The following is a 22,796-nucleotide window of genomic DNA, read 5'->3' as shown; positions in this document are numbered from 1 at the left end:
TCACTGTCATTCATCACAATGTTTATGTTAACAAAGGATGATTTTAATATCCAAAATGTAAAAGATGTACTGATTTTACATGGCAGTGCTCAGCTAGTTGAATGGCCATAGTTCCTAGCTAATGGCTAAGGTTGGGTTCATTATTTTAGCCTCTAAGACCCTCAAATAGAAACGACTGTATTATCTCTGTAACGCACGTTGAAACTCCAGATACAGGAATGTGTAATGTGTTAACATATTTCCATCATGTGTTTTTCAAAATGATCGGGAACATTTGTAAAGAAAGACCAATGTTTTAAAAAAGCTGGTTTTTACTAGAAAACGTGGTTATTGTCCAGAAAAGGCCGTCTGTGAGATTGTAATTTGGTGGTGCTAACCTGCATAATACTGGTACAATCCTCCCCATTCAAACCAAACTTTCAGAGATTTTCGAAAATATATATTTTTTCTGCTGCAAAGAAAGCCTAGTTTTAATGTTTTTATCTACCATGAATACATAATGCACAGACAATCAATCAGGAGGAAGATGGCCCCTAAATGTTTTTACAAATACAACTATGCTGACACACAGAATGAGTTTACAATTTTAATTAAAGAGATATTTTACATTGCCTATAGATCCATTATACTGTACTGTATCTCAAATAAGGCCACTTTAATATATTTTACATTAATCATTCTAAACATAAAGTAAGATCTATAATGTCAATTCTTCAATGGGATACTTCACCTCTGATTTTTAAATCTCCACCACTCACCATCATACCCTGGCTATAAGATATAAATTATTGATATGATACTTTCCGTGGGTTCATGTTTCACCACATTTTCTGTGTAACTGTGGTGTGTTGGAAACCCACAACCTCACTTGTACTCAGGTTATTTATTTTATTTTTTTAAGCCAGTTGATTTCCGTTCCCCCAGGATGGCACCTGTTCACCTGATGTATTCCAAGGAGCATCCGCCCCTGTGCGTGAGTGACTAAGAAAGAAACTTGCAGGTCGAAACACCTCGGGGGCCCCAGGATTGTGTTCAGTTGAGTCACACTGATTGCAGCCTTGCCCTGTTATGTGCTTTAAAGGCAGGTTATAATAGAATGTAATGGATACCTACAGTACTCCCCCTAGTGCCTGCTGCCACAAACTTCACTGAACTGTGAGAAAACTCCTTCAGCAGCCACAAAGGCCCAAATGTTACTTTCTAAATTGTGTACACACAATGTTCACTCAGCTCCACACATATTAAAACAGTAATACAAAGACTTTTAAAAAAGAATTGTATTTATTATTATATACTTATTAGTATATCATTAGCAAATTATCACTAGAGATTAATGGGGATATCAGTGAACTCCTGTAATGTAGGTCTGACTGGTCAATAATAGTATTGTTCAGTACATTTGTTGTGTGCCACTATTTTCTTATTACACCTGTATACTTTTGTAAACCAGGTTCTGGCCTTAGGTGACAGGCACTCAATGCCATTTAGATTTCATTGTATCCAATTTGATTTCATTTTTATTTTCAGCTACCTGTTTCAGGGAAAATAATAATAATAATAACCAAAGCTTAAACAAACATACCAGGCCTCTAAAATTTCTTTATCGTTTTGCTGTTCACTTTTCTATGTTTCTAGTTCCCCTTGGACTCCAGTGAAGTCCACTGCCACCACACTATACAGCAGGTAGTAGGACCCCCCCACTCACATTGGACTGTTCCCCCAGTGATAAAACCACGCCTTATTTAGTGACTCTCCCAGTTAGAACTCCACTTGAAATTGCCAGCTTGCTTATCTGTAAAAGGGGAGAGTTAATTACATCAGTGTAATGGGTTTAATCAATTTTTAAAAACGACGCTACTTTTTAATAGTTTATAAATAGGTTACTATACATGAACTATCCATTTACAAAAGAGCGCCCTTTAAAATAATACGTGACTTAGAAGGCTTAATGGAATAAGTAATGTTTTTAATTGAATGACCTTGTATTTTCTGAGCTTTGTTTTAAAGGAGTATATAAAAAAGAAAGAAATCTAGAACATTTGGCAAATGTCTTTATCTGTGAATTCAACTTGGTGGTGTGATTCTCTGTTTAATGAAAGATATACTGTTGAAAATACAGTACAGTACTTTTGAGGCTAGTATTATTATGTATGTACCTGCTGACAATATTCACCGTTCATCAAATGTTGCTGTCTATGACATGCAGGGATATTCATTGTCACAGGTGCATTTTAAAATGACAGCACATTAAAGCAATCTCTGACTTTTAGCACCACCTGTTGAATTGTCGCAGCATTACAGGTAATCCAACTGGATTTCTTTTGGCAAAAATAAGAACAATATTTTGGTATGCTTAATGCCAATTTAATGAACATACATCATATACATAACATGAATTAGAGGACAAACTCATTTTAACTACTTTTTATTCATTTAAAACTATTTTCTTATTTAATCACTGCACCCCATTGATAGGGCCTAAGTTAGACAGAATAGACATTTTAATGCTCCATAAAAGGCGATCATGAAATCAATATTATTATTATTATTATTATTATTATTTATTTCTTAGCTGACGCCCTTATCCAGGGCGACTTACAATTGTTACAAGATATCACATTATTTTTACATACAATTACCCATTTATACAGTTGGGTTTTTTATTTTTACTGGAGCAATCTAGGTAAAGTACCTTGCTCAAGGGTACAGCAGCAGTGTCCCCACCGGGATTTGAACCCACGACCCTCCGGTCAAGAGTCCAGAGCCCTAACCACTACTCCACACTGCTAATATGTTTTTAACAACTGCCCAAGCCATCTCTGTTTGGCATCAAATGTCTGTTTTATTGTTGTAAAAGGATATAAAGTATCAAATATCCAATCGCAAAACTAGCTTATTCTAAATATACCATAGGGGTTAAGAGGCTCTGTGCTAATGCATAATTGATTTTTGGTGGGAATGAAAGACAATGCTTTTATCATTTCTTTTTGTAACTTGCATGTACAATTCTCATTACTTAATTTGTTCATTCAAACATACAGGACAATGCAGTCAAAAAGAACCAATGGAGTTTGTAGAATGAAATGGTAGTACAGTCTATCTGTGCCCACTGAACAAAAAATTACTGTAAAAAGTAATGCAGTACTGTAACCAAGTACACAGGTCTCAAGACGGTATGGCAAATAATTGGTGGGAGTCCAATAGGAAAAATGACTAAATAAAATGTATATTCTACATTACACCTGCTGCATATTTGGAATTAGGTACGCTATTAAGATCATCATTGCATCTTATAATGCAGGAGGCTTTTGTAGTCACATTCGCTGCAGAGCACCTTTTGGTACGTTATGCAATACACAGTACTACAGTATGCTGACACTAGGTACCCTTAAAACTGCCCGGAGTGGAGGACCTGAGTGGATACATTCAGGTCTATGCCTGCCATTTAAGCTGCTAACATGCAACACTAGACATACTTGCACATATATCTTCGTCATTATCGAAGATAATGATCGTTCATAATAGATCCCACACTTACAACATGAACAGCCTTATTCCACCTTAGTTATTTGGACTGCTAGTTTCTTTTAATGCAGAAGCTTTGATCCTCATAAAAGAATGCAGTCTCTTCGCGTACACATCTCTAATGTTCACAGTAGATGTTTTCTTCAGTTCCTGGCTGCACAGAGTAGCGTCAATAGCCTGTTCCCTGCGATAACATTTGGAGAAGCGGTTGAATATTATTGTGACGGGCAAGGTGACCATCAGAAGCCCGAAGATAATGCAAAGTCCACCGACCAGCTTGCCGACAATGGTCACTGGGTAGGTGTCTCCAAAGCCGACGGTTGTCATACTGATAGTGGCCCACCACCAGCCCATTGGAATGCTTGACAGACCAGCCTCCTGCTCTTCCTTTTCAGTTGAGTAGATCAGAGCTCCGAAGATGGCGATTCCGACGGCCATGAAGACCACCAGGTCCCCGATTTCCTGATAACTATGCCTGAAGGTAGTGCCCAAGGCTTTCAGGCCATGAGAATGGCGGGCCAGTTTGAGAATTCTGAAAATGCGCAGCAGCCTGAGAACCTGGACCACCTTTCCTATGTTCTTCAAGCTTGTGTTGTTCTCCTCAATGCTTTCCACCACCAGGGTCATGTAGAAGGGAGTGAACGAAATCAGGTCGATGATGTTGAGCGGGTTCAGAAAGAATCTCTTCTGACTCGGGGTCACCATCATTCTGGCCAAGAATTCCAAAGTAAAAAAGATAATGCAGGTGGTCTCAACGCTTCTGAGACCTGCGTCTTCCTCGTTGCGGAACTCGGGCAAGCTGTTGACCCCCATGATGATGATGGAGACCAGAATGGCTGTCAAAGAGAAGGCTGTAATCACTTTGGAAGCCAAGGAGTAGGCTGGGTTCTCCAGTAGCAGCCAGAGTTGTCTCCGATAACTCCCATACAGTAGGTTGGTAAACTCCTCTTGGTTGTGTATGGGGGATACTTCCTCTTGTCCCACCATGCTGAGATCGTCACTATCTCCATCTCTGTCTTCAGCGTTGTGGAAGTTGTAGCTGCAGCAGCTGTGGATAGCAGCGTCGCTGATGCCCCAGTATTCTGTCTCCAAGGCAAAGCTCCTGGCACAAACATCATCTATTGCATGCAGCTTGCCGGTGGAGTAGAAATTCAGAATGTATCTGAACATAACTGGGCTTCTGTCAAAATAAAATTCATCGTTTTCAAAGTCGTAATCGTCACACAGCTCTATCCTGGCTTCCAGGGTCTTACAGCAGAGGAGCTTTCCAAGTCTGCTGTGAGGGTACTCCAGGAGGATGCTCTGAGACACTTTTTTCTTAAGACCCCCAATATTGACCCTGAGAAAGGCATTATCTTGCTCAAATGCCTGGTAAAACTGTCCATGCACCATCACTGCAACTGCTTGCCTTTTATTGTAACTTCATTTGGGTTCCCTTAGACAGCAGGACCTGGTTTATTCTGCATAAGAAATATCAGTGAATATAAATGTACTGTAGCGCAAGAGAACTGAAATATTATACAGCTTTCAATACACAGTTCTCTGTTTGTTTTGCAGTTCTACTACTGCCATTCCTTTACACTTCATTTAAATAAATGTATTAAAAAAATTCCAATTAAACTATATTCCAAACTGTTTAAAATTCCTGTACGTTTAATTGTAAAATATCACTAGCCAGTGAATGTAAAATAGAGTAAATCGAATGGAATGTTGTAGCACATATCGACAAATATATTCTATTCAACAACATATGTTAACATAGTTTAAAACTGACACACTAGAATGAAAACTACTGTTACTGTTATTGTCTGTAATTAAAAAATTAAGATTAAGCAAGCAATATTTTAAAGAAAAGCGGACCATTTCTATAAAATGTGTGACCAAGGAGAATCCATGTAGTATTAAACACTTGGAAGCCTGTAGTTTAACTAATGGACTATTTTTACACATTAACTATTTATAATATCATTTTAAACATGATCACAGTTGACTTGCCTTTCTTGTGTGACTCTTGAATCTTGGTTATTGATCCATGTCTGTCTTTCTTGCTCTCCGAACAGAATGCAGCACATCATATTCCTGAATGAGCTTTTAAATACTGATGTTCTCCTTGGAGACTTTCTTTTCCATGATGTCAGACCACAGTGCTGTGATTGGCTAGTTTCTTGATTATTAAGATGAGTGCAAGGTCACTTTTCAAAGATCTACAGGGGTAGGGCTGCCACTTCGGTGTATAGCGCCACCATGGGGCCACCATGAAGGTACTGCTTCAACAAGTCTGCAAGGTCTTTACATTGTTCTTGAGAGACACTTCACCATAACTTGAGTACTAAAGGATTGTAACTAACTTGCAACAGGGAGCAAGTTCTTTATCAGGGATGTCATTTGCATTACAAATCATGTGAGGGATTGTGAGCCCTCTGCAATGCAAATAGGGGGTTGATTTGATCAGACTATATCCTGCTATGATAAGCTGCTGCTGGTGTTTTTATAGAGCCTTTTACAGCACTGGGGGATCACCCTGGGATTCATAAGCCACCTACCCAGGGTTAGACAGGCTAAGAGTCTAGACTACAGTAAATGCTTGATGCAATCTAATGATGCTCTGGTACAATAAAATGCTCTAAAACAATCTATCTCAGCAGGTTATATTATTATTATTATTATTTATTTCTTAGCAGACGCCCTTATCCAGGGCGACTTACAATCGTAGGTTATAGGTTGATCAATTAAACCTGTAGGGTTAAAAAGGGGCTTTCTTTTAATTGCGACTTTTCATTTAAATACTCAAGGACATCCATTTTCAGAAAGAAAAAAAAAAGATATATTTTACTTCTTCCAAAATTTTACAACAATAATTGAACAGAGCCTCATCTCTACTAAGTCGTTTCTTGCTAATTCATATTTGCGTTTGAACAAGCTTCCAAATATATGTCCTATCAAGACAAATATATATAATTGGTACATTTGTATAATTGAAAGTTTTGCAGCACGGCCATATTAATAAACATAACACATAACGAAATTTGAATATACAGCCATCTTCTCTAGCCACATACGCCGCGGCTGCGTTTCTTCTGCCGTTGGTTGAGTATTGCTCGCTTCTGATTGGTTTCTGGAAAGAATAGCTGCCTTCCTTCCTGGTTGACGTCAGTATTATGGGTTTTTTTTCAGTGCGTTTGGTTGGCTGAAGGGACTATTTTTCCTAAATGCTGAAGCGCGCCTACTTTTCTTGACCTCAACGACAGTCGAGTTTTGCTTATTATAGTTTCTTTCGGTTCATTCTTTGTTTACCTGTGATAAATACATTTAAAAAACAATCAATGATGATGTGGGTATTGCGGCACAGTATTGCGGTACCATAGGACATCTTCTTTGAACCATTTCCTGGTCCGAAGGGACCAGAGCACTGTTTACCTTGACGCACTGGTTTGTCTAACACAAGCATTTTTAGTTAAAAATGGAAACACAATTCGCAACAACAGTCGCTGCGCTGGACGACAAGTCAAATTCTTACAAGGTGAGTGACGTCTGTTTAAAACAAATAAACAAAGCTATACCACAGCATTATTTCACGAAAATGAGTTTTTAACTTACACTACCAAGACCATTTTTTTAAGGGACTGGTGGTATAAATTAAATTTAGACGTCATGTTGGGAATAAAAAAGGTTAGTATGTGGGTTGCTGTCAGTGTCATTTTGAAACCGACAATAGTGTAAAGTTTTGTTTAATGTATGTTTTTGTTGTGTATAAACTTTGCTGACTGTACAGAAAAAGACGCATTCACCATCATACACAATGAGACACAAATACCGGTATGTGACTGACGTGTGTTTTAAAGTCAGCGTTCTGCTTAACCATCCCATTTGTCGGTGTAAAGCAATTTAAAGGTACAGTACAGTTTTAAGACAAGTCCATACAGCACGATTTAATTTACATGTGATATCTAGTCCTACTGTAGTCGTTTACAGTAGGCAATATATCACAAATAAACCACTCTACAGGTTTCCCAAAAGTAAACTCGGTGGTGTAATGCAAACATACATTCATTGTGTTTTTATGTAAACAACTATGAGGACACCAATACAAACCCCTACACTGCAACTGCAACTGCAACACAGTCGGAACGTAAAACTGATGTAAAAGACTACTGCTCTGTGTATCAGTTTTATAACTGGTGTGTCTTCCATTCTCAAACAATTGCAAAGCACTCAGATAACTTAAAAAATGATTAAAGCCTGATTGCCTTTCATTTGTTCTGTTGCATTTTTAGATCTGAATACCGCAGCATTCAGATCATGCTGTAGTCCACATTTTAACTGTGCTGACATTCTGTACACGTTTTTCTTCTGACAATGTTTTTTTTCTTCCCTGTACTGTTTGGGTTTGGAAGTCAGCTTGTGGTGTTTTGTGTAAAACAATTAACAGCGTATTTAATGTTGTATGCATTTCAGGAAAACCTTATTGGGACGTTGCTGGCTATATTTGGGAATCTTTTCATCAGCATTTCACTCAGTGTGCAGGTAAGAGAACGCCTGCATATCCATACCCATGCATATGACGTTTACTTGAAAAGTGCCCCTTCCTACATGCCGCACACCCGACACTTGCAATGTGTTTCTTCCCTCCCCAGAAATACAGCCACGTGCGTCTGGCTGGCTTGAAGGACACACGGACCTATTACTGGACGAAAACCTGGTGGTTCGGGCTGCTGCTGACGATAGTGGGGGAGCTGGGAGTCTTCACCTCGTACGCCTTTGCTCCCCTCTCACTGGTAACACCCCTGAGTGCAGTCTCTGTGATAGGTATTGTGTGCTCAAGGTCTTTCTCTTTCTAAATCTGCATGTGTTACCATTTTTCCCCTGTGCTTCTTGCATTCAACACATGTATGCTAAGATGTACTTTTTTTTTTTTTTCCTTCCTAGCAAGTTCAATATTAGGATTCATCTTTCTAAGGGATAAATGGAAACCAAAAGATTTTTTAAGTAAGTGTTTTGCAACGAATTTGAAATACCAGTGCATGGATTCACGTCCCCCATCTGTTACATAGCATATTGAGAATGATGGTGTGTCGAAGGCATTTCTGCCTCATATTGTAACGTTCCCTGAGATGAGGTGAAAGAGGGTTATGGTTGCCTTTGCCACTTTTACATCCATACACACACAATAAACACACCCCCAGGCACACAATCTGTGTAAGACAATGCTGTCATACACACGTTTTTACTTGGCTATGAAATGCTGTAGCTTTAGCAGAACAAGTGTGTCTTAAACAATAGAGAGTTTTCAGTTGTTCTGCTTTTTAAGTCATCATGAGAATGTATCACAAGTTAGCATGCTTTAATGAACCCCTACCTGCTCATATTAAATCATTACCCATTAATGTAGTATTCATCTGATTTATGACTGACCACACTTTCTTTTATCCTGTGTGTCTCTGTTTTCCTGTGCTGTCCCACAGGGCGATATGTTTTATCCTTTATAGGCTGTGCCTTGACCGTTGTTGGGACCTACATGTTTGTTACTTTTGGGCCCAATACTCACGAACGACTGACTGCAGACAATATAGTTAAACATCTCATAGGTTGGCCTTTCCTCTTGTATTTGGTAAGAAGCTTGAAAATCATTGTAAAATTATATATATATATAACACATTGTGGGATGTTGATGATAGTTGTATTATCTAATTAAACTTGAATACCTTTTGATAACCAACAAACTACTAACTACAAGAATTGTTACGTTGTAAAGTGAATTATGCATAACTAAAGATTACAATTTTTTATTTTATTTATGTCTTTATTATTAGCTCCTGGAGATCATTGCTTTCTGTTTGCTGCTGTATTTTTACAAGAAAAAGAATGCAAAGTACCTTGTAGTTATCCTCATTTTGGTAGCACTGTTGGGTAAGTTTATAACAGTACTGTATATATTTACTGTATGCATTTTTGTTATTACTGCTGTTTTTTGTCTATGCTGATCAAACAAAAAGACTAAACATTAAAAGGATCTTCTTTTATAGCAGTGCTGTAAACCGGTAGCTAACCAACATCACAAGCCCATCGTATCGTTCAAAAAATTGGCACAGTCTTTTGTTTTTGGTGGATGTGGCTATTTTTATGATCGAATAGTAGAGGATCTAATTACTTCTGCATTTTAACTCTTTATAAATCCAGCTAGTGTATTAACATCACTACTGTACATAAAATAAAATGACATGAGGTTTTGTAATTACTATCCTTTTGGTAATGCGTCCTTGCCGTGTGTCCTCCAGGTTCTATGACTGTTATTACAGTGAAAGCTGTATCTGGTATGCTGGTCCTCTCCATAACAGGAAGCCTGCAGCTTAACTACCCCATCTTCTACATCATGTTTGTGTGCATGGTATCAACTGCTGTCTTCCAGGCATCGTAAGTTGATGTACAGAAATTGTCGTTTACACTTCCGGAGACCATACGGCATGTCGCATGCATTCCTAGGAGAGAGGCAAGCCCTGCGCAAAATTAAAAGGGACTCATCCCCTGCAGATTTAGCGTTTCACGTTTCTTTTTAAGCGAAATATGAATTCTATAGCACAGAGCAGTGCAGTTGTTTGCGAAGTGGCTTTTAATATCTCCTCTTTATTTGTACATCTTTTTTCTCAAAATAATATTTAGGTTTTGTCAGCTCACATTGGCATCTGGGAGTATCCAGTTCATTTAAGATGTTTAAGTAAATATAAAAAAGTAACAGAATTATGACAGGAGGGTTGGTTCATGGCAGTGGTTTCCAGTCCAGAACCCTCAGTCAGTTCAGTTAACTAATTAAGTACCTGGTTGGAATAAAGATGTGGCCTGGAGTGGTCTTGAGGGTTGGAGTTTGGAACCACTGGTTCAGGGTACAGTATATACACGCACACCTTCCCCTTCTACATCTGAACCGTCTCTTTCAGATTGTTGACTGATGCCTCGCAACTCTATGATTCTTCCCAGATTGCCAGCATTAATTATATTATTTCTACGTTGTTTGCTATCACAGCAGGTAGGTGCTATTCAAATCTATTCTATTTATTAATTCAATAAAATATGGCACCGCTTTTTGATTAGGATGTATTCACAATTTTTCCCCATTGAGTCACCAAAAAAAAAAAGTCTGTTTGTTACAGTATTTTATGTGATATTTGTAACCATATTTTAAATAATAATAAAGATTGTTGGACTGTATCCTTATATCGCACCCAGTGGGTGAAGCATATCCCTGACAGCAAGAATACTTTTGTCACACATATATTTGAGCTATATCTTGAGAGTTTGAGATGTGTAAGCTTTGGAATCTGACTGGCTTGTCAAATAAATGTCTTCAGTACTGTAAAAATAATTTTCATGATAACCTAAGTCTATAGTGTGCAGTTATTTATATCTTTGACCGGGTATATATGTTGTTTCAATACATTGGTTACCATATGTCTCACTGTAAAGAAAAGAACAAGCATCATTTTTGTCTTGGGTGTGTTTTGAATAACTGCGTGGCCCATTTTTTTTCTCAGCAACTTGTTCTAAAAATAGACCGTGAATTATGCAAGATGGATACTGTATAGAAGTTATACTTTGTTCTGTTAATACTTTCTCTCTTTGGTAATGGGGGAAACAATTTACTTAAAATATGTATTTATTTATTTGTGTCCATTTTAGGAGCAGTATTTTATTTGGAATTTAACCATGCTGATGTTCTACACCTATGCATGTTTTTTTTGGGGTGAGTTAAATTGTTCATTTATTATTATTATTATTATTATTATTATTATTATTATTATTATTATTATTATTAATTAGGCATTTAGCAGACGCTTTTATCCAAAGCAACTTACAGAGACTAGGGGGTGAACTATGCATCACAACTGGACTTCGGTTTTACGTCTCATCTGTGATATCCTTTTGATTGCATAATATTTTATCTACATATCTGTGTATATATATATATATATATATATATATATATATATATATCTCCTAAAGTGATATTAAAACCCTTTTAAACCCTTGATTCTTAATTAGAAAGCTACTGTTTTTTAAAAGTTGTGATTTTAGAGATAAGTGTTCCAAATGTAAAAAGTCTTGGAAAGCCTAGTCAAATTATTGTTTGAAAATAAAAATAACAAATGAGTATTATTCCTGATTTTACAGTGAGTTATTTGTATTTATTTTTCAGATGCTTGATTGCCTTTTTAGGAGTCTTCTTGATTACCAGAAATCGTAAAAAATCGAAAGCTTTTGAACCGTATGTAACGATGGATGCTGTGGCAGGTAAATGCAGAAAAGATGTGTGATTTTGGGTGAACCTACTTATTGCACATTGAAAATGACAAATGAAATCTGCAATGAGTTGGTCAAAGGTTAATGCACTAGCCTTTCTTCTGCAGATGCTTGGGTTCGAATGAGTGGTGGTCTTGTTTAAAAACCACAGTGAAACTTTGCACAGTGCAGGAAAGACTTGGCACTGAATAGTGGAAGTTTTATGGAGACTCTCATCTGTCATGAACTCTACATTCCCTAATATTAAACACGTTTGTAATACCAAAAGTCAAACCAAGGGCTGCAAAAGCACTGTGAATGATTTTGCTGTAGATTGCATGAACTGATTATAGTAACACAAGTCCTAATACAGAGTGTGATCCAATTAGAGGATGATCTTCATAATTGAAATGGATTGACAAGATATTGCCTTGATGGTAAGTCTTTTAAACAAAGCTGGTCAAGGTATGAATTTATTCAACATTGTTTTTTTTTTGTTTTTTTTTTTAAAAGGTGCGTTGCACCCATAGCAAATCAATTATAACGGCATGCATGTTTTACCTGAATATATGCAAACTGTAGTTCTGCGTGTGATTTTAATGTTGATAAATTACTTATTTTTTTCCCCAGAGACTGCCACAATCTCTGTCAGGTATGCCTGTTGATTACTGGAACTACCGTAGTTTGGGTAACACTGTATTTCTCAATCCTGTTCTCCCTGGTAGAAATAAGTAACTTTGTATACACTTAACAATAATTGGCTGTTCTCATTGAAATGGGTTGGTACAGGGCAGTTGATTGAAGGTTGTTTCAATTGAATTTAGGATATATTCTTGTATATCACATTCTCGAGCCAGACTGGAACAGAACTTATATCCCCTCCATACCTTTCTGGATCTGGTTTTAGAGTCCTATAAATTGAAACAGCCTGACTATTGTGGTGTGATGTAAATGCATCTTTCTGACTGCGGGGTTTATTCAATTTGAAACACCTGCCAACTGTGACGAGCACAAACATTTATGTAAATGGTCTGTCCCTGAGAGGACTGCTTCATTTGATATTCAAATAGCAGAACCGATAGATAGGCCCCCGAGCTGACAAGTTCTTCCGTATCCAGCGCTAAACAAACTACGGATGTGATGTAATGACTCCATGGGCCATTTCACTGTGCTGTGTGCTTCCACACCATCTTCCCTGAAGGAACTGGAGGCGGTAATCTTTACAGAACGGTTGCATGTCCCGTCAGAACAATTGGACACTTGTCCTCCCCTACACCATATTGAGAGTGTTGTGGCCGGTGTTTCCAATTCTTCTTCTTTATTTGTCCTATCCCTGTAAATATTGTTGCCTTGTTCAAGGGTTGGGAAATGTACTAACCCAGTTATTGGAAAGTGATTTTTACTGCAAACCATTAATTCAATTCCGGTTTGTTTTTGTAGCTCTTCCAAACATGCATGACAAAGGAAGGGCGATTCAGCCGGATTACAATGGGTCTTTTTCTTATGGGGCACTGGTTAGCAGCGATTCCACGCCAGAGAATTATACTCCTGCCACGCTGGCTATAGTACAGGAGCAACACAACTCCAAAGCTGCATCTACAATGCCTTACTGGGCATCCGATCTTAAAAAGGACTAGAGATCCGAGGAGAAGAGCATTCATCCCCTCTTTGTCTTTCGACGACAAGGAAGCGTGTTCTATTACCGAATGGTTTTATTTGAATGACGTTGTTGTTTAAATTATTTATTTGTACATTTAAGCTTTGGTGTACTAAAGACTGAAGTACCTTTTTAAAAGCAGACCAGGACAATTTGCCTTACCGAAAGAATTTGTCAACTCCAGTTTTTGGCCAACCATTTGCCTGTAGCTGTGTTACAATGCCAATACTACAGATTTTTCATCCTCGGCTCACCTCGATAGTCACTGATATGTTCATACCCCCGATGGTGTTGATAGTACTTGCCAGTTTTAATTGTCAAATTACTGACTGCAACTAAATGAAGTTTACAGTACAAGGAAAATGCCTTCTACTCATTGCTGTAGCCCATGTGTGAAAAGCAGAAATACCTCCGCCCTGCTTCAAAAAGAAACAACAGGAAGTTTCGTTCAGTATTTTGTATAGTGAGCCTCACTACTATACTGCATCTGGAGATCTTAACCGTGATGGAGAACATTTGGGGTTAGGGCCTGAAGGCAAAGGATCTTGGTCAGAAATGCGGTTTGAGAAGGCATTCTACTGTAAATGCAAGGGAATTCTATGTTTTAAAGTCATTTTATTTAAAATTTTTAAATGTACTCGAGGTAATTTATTTAAGGTGTTGTTATCATACTATCTTCTGCTTTCCTGTTGATGGAATGCACCTTATAAAACAAGGTGTCTGGTGAGGTGGGGTGCGTTCTCCTGCGTTAATATTTTCATTCTATTAAATTACAAATTCAATCTATTCTACTATCTGGTGTACTGGCAAACCCTAGCATTGTGGGCAGGGTATTAATGTGTGTGCTACTTATTTTAAAATGCCTTCAAATCGATAGTTCTTTTAAGCCAGCACAAAATGTTTAAATATTTACTCTTATTTAACCTTGTTATAGAGCCTTATTGGAAATGTAATTTTGTACCAGGAGTTTTATTGATCGGACTTTTGCTTTCCTTGGCTAAAGCTTTGAGTCTCTCTTCCTTTGGTACAAATCCGGGCTGAACAGCACAGTAGTTTGATTTCAGTATTATGTGTGGATTCATTGGCTGGAGTTCAGTTCACTGATTTATTTATTAACAACACTTTAGAAAGCATTACCTGTTATGTTTGTCTACATACGTCATTGTTACTCCTGCTGGGCAATAAAAAGAAAAAAGCTGTATTTGTCTTCCAAACACTGTCTCCTTTTAGAGTAAATATATCCGACAGTTGTTGATGAGGAATTGAGATCACAAAAACCTGATAGTCTGGGCAAACCAACCTCGGACACTTAACCTGTAATTATTATCCATTCAAATTCAGTCAGAACTAGCAAAATCTGCACCTGTGGCACAATAATGATCGTCAGCTCAGGTATTAATTATAATGCATTGGACTTAATACCCATTTTAATAAGTGTGTACATTTAGAACAGTGTTAGAAGCATATTTCCATTATTGTACTGTGAAGCAGCCATGACATTTTCCAGTCAGTATAGCAATTGACAGGTAACTAAGCTCCATTGATTCAAATAATGTTAACTGTCACATTTTGTTCATTGTACTCTTTGGTGTTCATGTTAACCATTCTACCAATGATCTGAACCGAAATCAAAGTGATAGCACTGTTATTGTGGTTGGAATGTAGTTTTTTAAATGATTACTTTGTGTGCTGGAATAATTGCGGACTTCTGCTGCAATAAGCAGTTTCTATTACCACTCAGATGAAAAGTTATTTATTGCTGGTTTCTGTATATAAAGGAATGTGATACAAACTGCTTTAATGTGTGTGCCAGCACTTGCTATTATGCTGAGATTTAAATACACATGTATAGAGCGCAAATTCCTCATTAACCTTTCTTTCACTTTCATTAAAATAAGTTTGTATGGTTGTCTCCATACTGTCAATTGTACAGTATGTGGCTGAGTGCAATGGAAGGGAATACAGCAATAGATCTGGGTAAATAAAAAAACAAGACAGGTACGCAGCTTAGAACAAAGCTAAAGTAAGGGTGGCCATGTATCTCAATATGGACTGTGAATATATTGTATTATATGGCTGTAAGCAAAAGTCTGCCATGCAGCTAACACTTTAGACTAGGATCTGATATTTGTGCTACTGCTCACTACTGTAATGAATGACTAATGAACTGCTAACTGCCTTATCGAAACTCGTCTGTGTGTTTTGTCTGAACAATCTCTCATGTTTTAACGTTGTTTTTTGTGCAAATGTGCATTTTTAACTTTTTTTTTTAAATAAATATGGAAGCAGGCAAATAAAATTAGCATTTTGTTATCTGATTCTTTTATCTTTATCCGAGTTGACTTTCTGTTTCGTTCTTTTAATCCGCGGTTGTGTGTTTGTCTTGCTTCGCTGGAGTTGTTCCTCCCATATCATGCTTTGGTCGAATTGCAGTTAGGCAGTTCAAAGGCGGCAAGCCAGTCTGAGACCATTCTAAGGATAGATGTGGCCATTGTCACCATGGTTGGACCCAGTCATCTTGTTTACTGTACATGCCCAGGCATGAATAAGCTGTAAAAGCTGCAAGGGTTAGCTCAACTTAGTACTGATGTTTTTGACAACGCTGTGTAACACTGTACCTACAAATACCACAATGGTTCTATGTGGTATTTCTTACTGTTGTCTTACTTATCCACATGGGGCAGTGTTGCAGGGGGGACAGGTTAATGGTTACACTCTGGTGTACCAGCAGTACTTCAAGAGAATGTATGTGGCGAGCCTGTTTGAGGTCACACTGGTGCTTTTCATTTATTTTTAAGTTTTAAAAAATCACCAGGATGTGATAACATAAACATGCTATACAGAAAATGTATGACTTGATTCTTAACATGAAGAATACATTCTGATATTTCAAACCCATAGCTCTTTAATTATTCTCAGAAAGGAAAAAAAAAGTGTTATTTTATTGTTTTGTTTGGATTTTGTCGGTTTGTCTTTGAAAAGCAGGTTAACAGCATATTTTAAATATATTTTCTATTTTGATTTAATGTGTTCTTGTATTTCAAAGGGTATATTAAATATAAATAGACATTTTATAACAGTTATTCTGCTATGTTTGCATTTCATATTTTATTAACGCTTTATTCCCAAGGGAGCTTTGCAGTCCATTTGTTCAGGAAGTACTCTGGGAATCATCTTTGAGTTCTGTATGATGGGATGGAAACAGCCTATCAATCACAATAGGTTTAAAAGCAGGCACAGCAGAGGTATCCAGTTGCATCTTGCACATAAACTGAAGTCATCTTTACATTCTTATTCTGCTACTCTTCCTTTGTTTCTAAAAAAAAAAAAAAAATTGAACAAAAACATCTTCAGGCATATACAGTGTTAACATATTGAATTACATACCACTTTGTAGTGTCATGGCTTCCGGGAGACTTTTGTGATAGCATTTTGTAGTATTTTTTGATTACATGATGTTAAATAAAAGATCTAAATTATTTTCGTGTATTTATTTTTTAATTTTTTTAATTCTGTCTCATTGCTAAAATTCTAGGTGATGCAAAACGTTTGGCCATAGCTGTTCATCATTATATTATGATTGACAAAAAAATCCTTGCAACCATCGCCATCACAAAACAAGACGGACTAAGGAGGCTAATCCCTCCATCAGCCTTCAATCAATAGCAGCCAGCAAGAGTATTCAAGCCAGATACATTCTAACCTGCCTCTCTTTACAGTGCCATGTTTTCAGTTTACCTCCTCCTCCCCAAAGCGCTGGCTGAGAGATGTCAATCACATTTTTAAGACAGCTCCAAGGTCCCGCCATGGCTGAGTGGCAAAGCCCAGCAAGTCAAAATGCTGTAATGCATGCTTATGTCAACTACTTTTATTCTCTTGAGCTTGCTCGACCATGCTGCATTTTAATGTTTGTTTTATCTGGGTAAACTAGTACATTTAAAATACAATCCATTGAAATGGAGCATATCAAATAAAGCTAATGTCTCTTACCTGCTGCATTCTCTATGTTCTCTGCTTGCAAGTCAGGTTGTGGTTTGTTTGATTTAGTGTCAAGCTGTTCCAAATCTACAATAAAAAGCATATACAAAAGGTGATAAAATAACAATGCATTTTTAAACTGTCGGAGCCCAATATTTAAGTAAGTGCAAAGACAAAAGACAATTGTCCTGTGAGTGTAGTTCATTCATATAGATGAGAAACGGTGAATGGCAGAAGGGTGCTGTTAATTCTGAGCAGGTTTGTGATCTTTTTTAAACTGTTAAAATTATTTAACGGTTGTACATGGCAGAGGAAATACATCCGCACAAAAAAAAACGTTTCTCCCACATAAATTTGATTATCGCTCAATGAGTTTTTTCATTGAATTTGAATACATGTTTCTTCTTCCTCGTAAATCTAAATATTTTGAAATAATTTTTCTGATTGGCTTCAGCTGTTTCAGAGATAAAGAGATCAGAAATTGTTTAAACACCATACTGTGTATATCATAATCCCAGATCAATAAGCACCATTGTGTACGGAAAAGCACTCTGCATGTAACTAAAGGTTCATTTGATTAGGTTTTTTTTTTGTTTTTGTTTTGATTACAGAATCCATTTCAGTGATACAATAGCTTTTTATAGAGGAGGTTACATTCTGTGTGGACAAGCATGCAAGCCCAAATGTGTGGTCTGTATTGTTAGCAGGCTTTATAGAACCGCAAGACTTTCATTGTTAAGAATTGTATGTAATACTGCCCTTTTAAATTAAAGTGAATCGTTTTCAAACCTGTTGTGGTAATGCACTGTAAAGCCAAGGCAATAATTTCCTAATGCAAGGTCAAACTTCCAATTGGCATATGAGTGCCACCTGGCCTTTCTCGAAATAATTGCCAGGGATAAGTAGTACAGGGCTCTAATATTAAATCAAACCCATGCACTCTCAGTACAGTCTGACACTGAAAAGGTCATTGCAACGGGACTGTACAATATTGCGATCTCAACGTGTTCTGTGTGTCACAGTGATTGCCTGTAATAAGGATAAATGGGTACTTCAGAAAACTGGTTTGTGAAGCAATGTGATTTCATCTGGGTTTGCTGCCAGCTATAAAAGGATTAGGCTGTATTTCTGCCCTGGCTGTGCAGACCTTGCAGTCCCTCTGCATCCAGCGTCTGCTACTGGATTTGAGTTTTTCATCAGACTGCTCTTTTTTTGTTTTGTTTTAGAAAATGATCTATGTTGGGCTGTAAAACATGACCATTCTGTTTTTTGTACGTGACCAATCTAGCCTCCCCAAGGACAGTAATCTGGGAGCTAAAGGGTTAACAATGACACTCCTACCATTACGCTTTGCGCATATAATTTGGATAAGACTTCATATATATTTTTTGTATCTATTTAAAACATCTCTATGGGTATACTGTGGGTTTTTTTTCTGTTAACATAATTTAAATAGACATGAGACTGCTGAATGGCTTCTTCAAGCAAAAATTCATAGGCAATTTCCAATTCGGACAGAACAAATCTAAAAAACAGTGCAGTAATGTATATTAGGTTGTGGTTTTCGTCATTTGTTTTGGGAGAGGTGGGGAACCCTGGCGATAAAGCTTCATGCTAGCTTTTTCTCACAGCTCTGCAACCAGAACACCCCCTGACTGGGGCCTTTCCCAAACAGACTGCACATTCACTTGGACCGTGGAATAAAAGGCATGCATCATTTTTATTAAGCAGTCCTACCGTCCACAACGGTTTGCTCCTGCCCCTCATCAGCAGAAGCTGCAAATAAAAGAACAAACACGTCTATTAATCATTCTAGTCAATTCATTCCTGCTTGTGAATTACAGTTGCTCCATTAGTCAGCTAGCCTATACATCCACCAGATTCAGCTGAGCTTTTATTATTGAAATGTTACTTGCTCCCCAGTCTATGCATATGCTGTACACGTGGCATGCTTTTTATTATTATCTAGACCTTTAGCAGATGCTTTTATCCAAAGCGACTTACAGAGACTAGGGGGTGAACTATGCATCAACAACTGCTGCTGCAGACACCACTTACAATAGGACCTTTGGTTTTATGTCTCATCCGAAGGATGGAGCACAAGGAGGTTAAGTGTCTTGCTCAGGGTCACACACAGTGAGTCAGTGGCTAAGCTGGGATTTAACCTTGAACCTCCTGGTAACAAGACCTGTTCTATAACCACAGGACCACCAAGCCTTCTTTTATGTTATCGGAAATGTCATCTTACAAAAACAAGGGAAAATAATCAGATTCTATGTGATAAACTGCTACCATCAATATTCCCACGCATCTGTTACAGGCATAGCTTTATCTATGGGTTAATTATTTGAAAGACTGCAAATGGTAATAGTGTTGACTCTTGTGTCTGCATATTTTTTTTTTACTGAATACCGGTACCAGTCCTGTATAGGTTTACTTTTCCTGTATCTGTACGGTGGGCTCTGAATGATAGTAATGTTATTGAAAGCAAAGAATGTGCACAAGTATTGCACAACATTTTTAAAAGTTAAATATTATTTAATGTGGTCACTTTTTAAAACAAGGTTTCCACAGACGATTCTTCAGTCTCAATTAATTTACTTCCTCCCCAAAAAATAAACGCTTGTAACTTGAATGCATATTATAATTACGATTAATGTATTTCTTAATATAGCGGTACCTCCCTATTACAGTATTTGAATACACACCTCACTATTACTGTTTGCATCCATGTCTTTAACAATGAATGTAAAACAAACTAGAGAGATCAAAAGAGAGATATACAATGATAGACATATAAAGGCTATTCATATATACACACATACTGGAGCATAGTTATAAAATCAAAGCATTTAACGGAGACATATTATATAATAAATAATAATTTACAATATATTATTATTATTATTATTATTATTATTATTATTATTATTATTATTATTATTATTATTATTATTACAGCTCTACCCAAATTTAGTATCTGCTTATACTGTAATATTTATACATACCCTATTAATTCAAGGGAAAGGTGACAGGTGAAATTGTGCAGTTTAATTTTTATTAAGACCAGTAATAACTTCTTTACATCCTTTAAAATATATATATTTCTAGCTTCTTCAATGTGTGCACTGCTGACAGATTCACTGGTTTGTGCGCAGCATCCTTTGCCCGCAGTGTATTCAGTGGGTGTAGTATTGAAGGTAATATCCCTCAAATCCATTTTAAGATGAAGATTACACTCCTACCTGCAGGGTCTGTCGGAGGGTCCTGCGACTTCACGTCAAAGCTCGTTGTGCATCCCATGTTTGAAAAATGGTCAGAATTCAGACACTAGTCTTCTTAGTCCACCGGCTTTCTGAACAGACTAAACCCTCCCCCCTCCCCTGCTACCAGTTATAAACCATCTTATCACAGCTTCCTATCAACTGACTGGCATAGAAATGCTTTGTTTGGATTGCTTCCTTGTGGCCTAGGTGTGGGGTCATTTACCACCACACAAGTTAATATTCAATCTTCCACAAAGTTAATGGCTGAACTAGCTCAGCCTGCGGCAGTGCTGGTGATGCTAAAGGAAAGCTCAATCTCCAAGTGATTCTTTAAGAATGACCATGTCCATGAAGGGGTTTCTATATCTGTAGTTATTGCTCCCCTCTTTTCCTGCTGGCTTGGATATGTTCTCCACCCACGCAAGCAGGGTTCAAAATACAGGAAGCTTGGGGGCTAAGGGTCCCCCAAAGCATACAGGAGCCCCCCTGGTATATTAGGGGTCCCCCAAACTTTCCCATGACATCCTGACCCAGGACCCCCACTTAGTGAATATACCCCTGGGATACATACAATTATATTTTAAATATAGAGAAAATGACTCATGTATAATGATGAAAAGCATTTAAAATAATGAGTGGAATTGAATTGCACTACAGGTACAGACTGTGAAATTATTTTGCTAGTTATAATCACTTAAAGGACATGATGGGAGCAAAGTCCTAAACTGGAATGGAGAATAAGTTATGTTTACTACTGAGTGTGCAATATAATGTTTCCACATGAAGAGTATGCTGTAGTAAAGCCCTCAGATTACATTTGCATACAATGTTGGCAAAAATTTGTATGCATGTATTTTTGTAGTTTTTTTTTTTTTTTTTTTTTTTACCAGCAGCCTAAACTCTCACCTCTTTGCTATCAATTCTGTGTTATATAGCCTATGTAACGTTTAGTTCAGTTTAGGTTTTGTACAGCAATATTTATCTATTAGGTCCACTGTAGTTTATGTTATCATTTATTTATATATTTGTATAGCTTGCACTTGATTTTTACAGCATTCCAGCCTCATCACGACAGCAACAAACCCTAATATAAGCAGTACTAGTGTAGTTAGTTTGCATTGGACTCTAATGCTACCATGGCAACAGGTCGTCAAGGCATGTCTCCACATGTTAAATGTCTTTGGGTTTGTATCTGTGTGATGTGATGTGAGTGATGGGCCACCACTGAGTTAACTGTATCTGTGAATATGTAACAGTAAGCAGGGGGTGACAGGATATGTACAATGTAATCAATAGAATTCACAGCAGTATGTGTGGCTTGTTGAAGTAGAATGGACTAGTAAGGACTATTTTTATGGACTAACGCTCGCGGTTGTCAACCAAACGACAGTTTGTATTGACTCATGCAATTAATGAATTGATCTACCCGTCAGAGGTGATGCCATAGTCACTTAATGAGAAGATTCAAACTAGCAAAATGTTTATTAGTAATCTTCCTTAGCTCCAATTGGGTCCACAAATCTCAGAGCTCCGTCCGTAATCCTCCAGACTGTATAAGCGTGTTTAAATAATGTAGCGATTAACACATGGAAAAGGTTACATTTGTTCATTAAGTAATTAAGAGGAAAGGTGAAAAAGACCAGATGTGCTTCTCGAATCTAACGGACTGGAATTGTTCACCCCTGTCATACTGTAACAAAGAAAACAGATTTAATTTGGTTTTACCTGCCATGTTAGTTTTACTTTATTATTATTATTATTATTATTATTATTATTATTATTATTATTATTATTATTCCATATCCATATTTCACCATTTTACCATTGGGTTCCAAAATACGAATGCACCTCACAACTCCTTACTAAAAACTCCCTTGCACAGAGTATGCTATATTCATGAAACAGTATTTTTTATCAGCAAATTATTTCCTTATTACGTTGGTTACCAGTAGCCTGTCCTCAAATCAGGACAATGACACTTAATGGGTTAATACATACAGCACAGCTACTGGCTGGGTCGCTTGTCATTCTCTTTTCTGGTCAGCAGGTGGCGCTTAAATTTATAACACGAGATTAACGACAGGCAGGGACAATCTCCC

The 22,796-nt window shown here is 37.3% G+C and overlaps 2 protein-coding genes and 1 long non-coding RNA gene across 4 annotated transcripts; 1 reads left to right on the top strand and 2 right to left on the bottom strand.

Annotated features, from left to right (window-relative positions):
• Positions 1-2,774: 2,774 nt before the first annotated feature.
• Positions 2,775-4,966, bottom strand: LOC117413654 (potassium voltage-gated channel subfamily S member 3-like). The gene has a single exon (XM_034022889.3). The coding sequence runs from the start codon at positions 4,915-4,917 to the stop codon at positions 3,562-3,564; it is 1,356 nt and encodes a 451-aa protein (XP_033878780.3). The 5' UTR covers positions 4,918-4,966; the 3' UTR covers positions 2,775-3,561.
• Positions 4,967-6,690: 1,724 nt separating this feature from the next.
• LOC117413983 (NIPA-like protein 3) lies at positions 6,691-15,771 on the top strand. 2 transcript variants are annotated; one of them, XM_034023491.3, is made up of 12 exons: positions 6,691-7,045; positions 7,981-8,049; positions 8,160-8,331; positions 8,452-8,511; positions 8,988-9,133; positions 9,336-9,432; positions 9,801-9,936; positions 10,458-10,546; positions 11,197-11,260; positions 11,714-11,808; positions 12,427-12,448; positions 13,237-13,388. In XM_034023491.3, the coding sequence occupies exons 1-12, from the start codon at positions 6,986-6,988 to the stop codon at positions 13,253-13,255; spliced, it is 1,029 nt and encodes a 342-aa protein (XP_033879382.3). In that variant the 5' UTR covers positions 6,691-6,985; the 3' UTR covers positions 13,256-13,388. The 2 variants fall into 2 exon arrangements, with proteins under 2 accessions (XP_033879382.3, XP_033879381.3); XM_034023490.3 differs by lacking the exon at positions 12,427-12,448 and having other exon boundaries at positions 6,692-7,045; positions 13,237-15,771.
• Positions 15,772-16,250: 479 nt separating this feature from the next.
• Positions 16,251-20,970, bottom strand: LOC117413985 (uncharacterized). Its single transcript, XR_004546125.3, has 4 exons — positions 20,677-20,970; positions 19,169-19,207; positions 17,444-17,518; positions 16,251-16,769 (listed from the first exon to the last, which is right to left on the bottom strand). It is a non-coding gene; the product is annotated as an uncharacterized LOC117413985 (long non-coding RNA).
• Positions 20,971-22,796: the final 1,826 nt, after the last annotated feature.

This window comes from Acipenser ruthenus, chromosome 25 (genome assembly GCF_902713425.1).
Source record: "Acipenser ruthenus chromosome 25, fAciRut3.2 maternal haplotype, whole genome shotgun sequence".
NCBI classification, from domain to species: domain Eukaryota; kingdom Metazoa; phylum Chordata; class Actinopteri; order Acipenseriformes; family Acipenseridae; genus Acipenser; species Acipenser ruthenus.
Note: the sequence above shows the minus strand (reverse complement) of the source record. Positions and strands in the feature narration are given on the sequence as shown.

Bases quoted from the DNA above. Each gene is read 5' to 3' on its own strand.
- LOC117413654 (XM_034022889.3), bottom strand. From the start codon at position 4,917: ATGGTGCATGGACAGTTTTACCAGGCATTTGAGCAAGATAATGCCTTT.
- LOC117413983 (XM_034023490.3), top strand. From the start codon at position 6,986: ATGGAAACACAATTCGCAACAACAGTCGCTGCGCTGGACGACAAGTCA. The intron at 7,046-7,980 runs GTGAGTGACGTC...TATGCATTTCAG, and splicing joins ACAAGTCAAATTCTTACAAG to GAAAACCTTATTGGGACGTT. The intron at 8,332-8,451 runs GTATTGTGTGCT...TTTCCTTCCTAG, and splicing joins GAGTGCAGTCTCTGTGATAG to CAAGTTCAATATTAGGATTC.